Genomic DNA, 5000 nt, shown 5'->3' with positions numbered 1-5000 from the left:
CCTCTCCTCAAAAACCAACGTTTGACTTCTTGCGTTAATTGCCAATTTCACTTTACAGTGTCCCCAATTAGTGCTTCAGCGCTAAATCTACTAGACACTTAAATAAAGTTCCTTTCCTTCCTTTCCTTTCTCTGTTCAGATAATCGACCCAATAAGACTAATGGCTCTGCACGATTAACACATGCGTGTCACATATTAGTACTCGAATAAAAGCCAATAAATCTTCCACAGGCGGTTTAAATACTAACACGGGAGGAGTATGGACAGTCTGCCATACGTGCGAGGTATAGTGAATCAGTTCTATTTCGCTCAGATTTCGAAAATTAAGTCTACATTAACCCTAAAAAAAGATAAGGGTTTGCGTGCCTCGATGGCTGGTTTAGTCCTTACTCACACAGGAGTAACAGAGCTGTTTACATTACGACATTGACCACCCCTCCCCAGAAAAATTGGAAGAAAAATTCATTCAGGCTATGAAAGGCCATTGGTTTGCACACCACGACAAAGAAATATTCCCGGCCTTGCTTGCCGCCCGATCGTTTTCCAGCGTCATACCCCTCTTGTGAGTGAGGTCAAGAGCCAAAAACTAACACACTGTGTGGTTGGCCGTAACCACCATGGACGCCCCACAAACGGATAAAGATACCACGCAGCATGTCACAACCTCAATTTTCATTAAATCGGTATAGGATGCAGCTTAATTGTGTTAATAACAAGAACAATAACAATAATGATAATGATGATGATGATGATAATATCTGGGAACTATTTCGAGGAGACCAGAGGACTACCTGAGAATGATTAATGCTGGGGTAGAGTTGGTAAAACTTCAGAGAACAATCTTGCTGGGATCAGCAAGGATCATCTGAAGAGTTCTTCAAGTCTAAAGTTACTTGGTGCCACCTGATGATGGAGCTAAAATTTCCGGCATTACCATATATGCCATAAAGCATTATGATAATGATAACGATATACTACGGACTTACTATCAGATTTGACAATATACAAGATTTTAAGCCCGTTTTAATGGGAGATGACAATGACGATGACGACGACGACGATAATGATGATGATGATTATGATGGGATTAAAGACAAAGCAATACTGACTTACCATCAGATCTGACAATAAACGAGAATTTAAATCCCCTGTAATTGAAGGAGTCATCTGATTTTAATCGTATGTAGAAATTTTCCCCGGTATATGTTCGAAATGGTCCGTTTCCAACCAGCCGAGTTTGGAAATCCAAGTAGCTGGTACTGATTCGTGCGCACTCTCTTCCATATCCAAATCTCAAAAAGCTGTAGCTAGCGCTGCTTACGAAGCTGAAAGCGTCACACTCACAGCGCAGACACTCTTCAAACTCAAAACTACAAGAAAAAAAAATTGAATATCATAATTGATGTTCTTTACAGCGGTTTTAAATTAATTTGTACAGGTAATCACATGATTTCCAGTGCAATTTCGAATAAATAAGCATGAGTAAATCTTTCCAAAGACAAGTCCAAAGGGCGAGTGGGATTTTGAAATCTTTGAAAAGAGTTGCAAGTGCTTATTTATTCCAAATTGCATGAGCAAAAAGATCATGCGATTACTTATTAATGATATACAAGCCAACATTTCACCTTTATTGCACTAACTTCAACTGTCTCCTCTAATTTCACTTTTTGCACTCTGTTTGGGATTAATTGACGTGCTCTCAGCCAGTCAACACGCTGAACTTTTTGCATGTGAAGTAATAACGCTATTGTCATGGTTCTTGATTGCTACGCTTCGGGATTTTAAAATCTTGCATCACATGTGAGACAGGTCAAGATTGAAAGCAATAACAATAATTTTAGTCATGTTTTAAGGGTTTTTTTTGTCATACTTTCTCATAAACGTCTTTGTACTTTGTGTTCAGTGTAACCATGGCGCAGAATGGCCGGACATCATTAATATTCACACCTCATTAAGCATGAATTAGCATACGAGTGAGGCGATGAAGCGCGAAATTTGAAAGCGAACAATCAACATTTTAAAGGAAATGGCGTCAAAATGGGCGAACAGCTAACTTTCATCTTCGTTTTAAATTGCTCTAGGTTGAAGAAGTCCCTACTTGTAGGCTGCAAAATGCAGACGAAAGTACACTTATTTAATCGAGACGCTCAGGAGATAGAAACGACTTGTAAAAACTATTGGAAATTTGAGTCAAAATGTGAATGATTTTAGAGCCATTTTATATGAGAACTGAAAAATGCTTGTTTTCTATCTTAAATTTCTAGTTTCTGGTCCAACGATTTGATGAGCATGCTTCCCTTTCCCTAGCCTGCGCAGCTGGATATTTTTATTGTAGGATTTTTAAACGTGCAGGAGTAAATCAAAGGTTGCTACGTTGTTTTGGCCGCGAGTGGGATTTCAAATCCAGTAGAGTCCTCATTCCAATTGCCGCCCACTCGCGGCTAAAACCATCGCACACGCGAGTACTTAAATGATCCCCCGATAAAATATCCCGCCATCTACACAGGCAATCCTTTTCCTTGTAAATTTGATGGGTTGCAAAAGCATTTCCAGCAACAACAACAACAATACTTTATTTACTCTTTACACTTAATACACATTTGCAAATACTGTAAAATAAAAAGAGAAATATGTGGAGAAAAGTTGATTCAGGGGTACAAATGAACCTTGCGATTTTCGACTTATCCCCATGAATTTTTCGTGCATAACAAAATAAGAAGAACTGACTGGAAGAGACAAGTAAATAAAGTGCAAACACAGAGAGACAGACTGACCTAGATGAGCAGTAGATATTCAAAATTATTATATACTCACTCAGTGATCTTGGTGTTTCAACCAATCTGATTGGTTCGCTTTCTCGGAGTCTTTGAGCATTTTTATACAAATCCGTTCTCAGGCTGAATCCGTTTTTATCTACGTTAAATTTGTGATCCACATTTTACCTAGGTACGGACTCAGACGAATTGAAGAATTTTTTTTGGAGCCTAAATTAAGCCTAGTAATTTATTCTCACTGCATATCCATTGTTGCGATCACACTAGACTAAGTTATGGGAGGAATCCGCGACCGCCTAAGCAAAAGATATGCAGTAAGGCCAGGTGAGAGGTGGCCACCGCCACCAGGGGAGGAGGGAGGGGCACAAAGCGTGTTCCCACGGCAATCTCTTTAAACTGCGAGATTTCGCACTGCGCAGCCAGATTTTATGCTAGAAAGATCGCAAAGGATCATACTAGACGCCACTAACCCAGACCCTTGGGATTAGCGGAATGCGGTGCATTAGCGTGATACGCTCATTACTGGGTTGCCGCAAACCCAGTCGGAATCTGTCTTGAATTTCGTCGTTTTTTAATTTTTCGTTTTCTTTTTTTATTTTTTATTTTTTTCCGTGTCGGTAAAAGTCTTGCCTGTCACTCCCCTGCTAAGTGGTGTCTTTGTGCATAGAGCCTTCTACGCGTATTTTCTTAGGATCGAGAGGGTAGTGGGAAATGCGTAGATTTCTCTGGTAGACACAGTAGAACGATTAACTTAACCGGCAATGGCGTCGAAAGTCATGTAACGCGAATGGCGTTTTAGTGGATCTTTGAACAAAATGTACCCTTATGAAGCTCAATAATGGCAAGCGAATTGGATACTGAACAAGACAGGCGGTCGAATGTTAGAAGCGACGAGTAATGGACTTCGACAACAATCTGTCGCCCGTCGAGCCGTAATCAAAGTGAGCTATCTTCCTAAAATTTTGCCAAGTGTGGTGTTTTGTACAACACTCAAACCAAATGAAAAGTTCTCTGGTAACTCAGTATGGGTTCAACAAAGACAGAGAAGGAATCCATATAGTGGATCTGTTATCTCAGTTGTCTCGCTATTTGTCAGATTTGTATTTACCTGTTCTCAACTCTGCACAGTCTTCCGGTATAACAATTGGAAATTTCACTAATACGTCATTGACGTGAATGGCGTTTTAGTGGATCTTTAAACAAAATATACCCTCATGGAGCTCAAGAATGGATCGTCAATTGGATGAGCAAGACAGCGCTGAAAAATAAATATCTGGATTTTAAGAGACGAGTAATGGTCTTCGACAACAATTTCATTTTTCGCCTTTGGATATCAAGTGAGCTTTGTTTCTAATATTTTACTAACTTGGTATTATATAAAACACGGAAATCAAATAGCAATTTTTTTATGGATTTAACCATAGTTACTAACTATGATTTAACAAATTAACATTGAAGGAATCGAACGCCTACAAGAATGCATCACAGTGTTTACTCAAGTCTCATCTTAGTTGTCTGATCTTTAGGGATTTTGGCATAAAACGAGGTATCCGAAAGTTGCCGCAAAGCTTCTTTTTGGTAAAGGGCGGACCACCAAACAACTACCGCGCCGCCTTTGTCGGCCGATTTGACAACTATGTCGTTGCGTTTACTAAGATTTTTAAGCGCCGCCACTCTTCCGAGGAAAGGTTGGAAAATTTAGTGTTGCGATTGAATTTAAGTTTGTGAATGTAGTGACGGCATTTTTTGGTGAAAAAATCTAAAGAGGCAAATTGTCCCTCTGGGGGAGTCCATTTGGATTTGCAAACTAGAAGTGTTTCAAAAATATCTTTATTAGAAGTGTCCGAATCATCCTCTTTGTCGCAAAAAAAGGCTTTTAACTGAACGCGGCGAAGGAATTTTTCGACATCTTGCTTAATAGAAAATTCGTTGGTGCGTTTGGTAATAGGGACAAAATTTAGGCCCTTACTGAGAACAGATTTCTCTGAGTCAGTAAGCGGAAGATTTTCTGGAATTGTAATTACGGTATTATGGCTATGTAATGCAGTGTCGTCGGTAATTTGCGGACCTATTAATTGTTGAAGTTTAAGAGTCTTGGTTTGGTGTAAATGGTCAAACAGTCCAGAATTAAGTTGTCGGATTTTAGCGCGAATCGATTGTACTAAAATTGCTGGACAGATTTTGGAAAGTTCGGAGCGGCAATGAAGAATTTGTTTGTCAAGTGCG

General features: G+C 39.5%; 1 protein-coding gene across 1 annotated transcript in view; it reads right to left on the bottom strand.

The window, feature by feature from the left end:
- Positions 1-5000, bottom strand: part of LOC138015299 (dorsal-ventral patterning tolloid-like protein 1) — a 27366-nt gene that overhangs the window by 2753 nt on the left and 19613 nt on the right. Inside the window, exon 4 of the mRNA XM_068862287.1 lies at positions 1114-1370. Coding sequence (XP_068718388.1) covers positions 1114-1370 — 257 coding nt within the window. The remainder of the gene's footprint in view (positions 1-1113; positions 1371-5000) is intronic.

The sequence above is a fragment of the Montipora capricornis genome, chromosome 9 (genome assembly GCF_036669925.1).
Source record: "Montipora capricornis isolate CH-2021 chromosome 9, ASM3666992v2, whole genome shotgun sequence".
NCBI lineage: Eukaryota > Metazoa > Cnidaria > Anthozoa > Scleractinia > Acroporidae > Montipora > Montipora capricornis.
The sequence above is the reverse complement of the archived record's forward strand: the minus strand, read 5'-3'. Positions and strand labels throughout refer to the sequence as shown.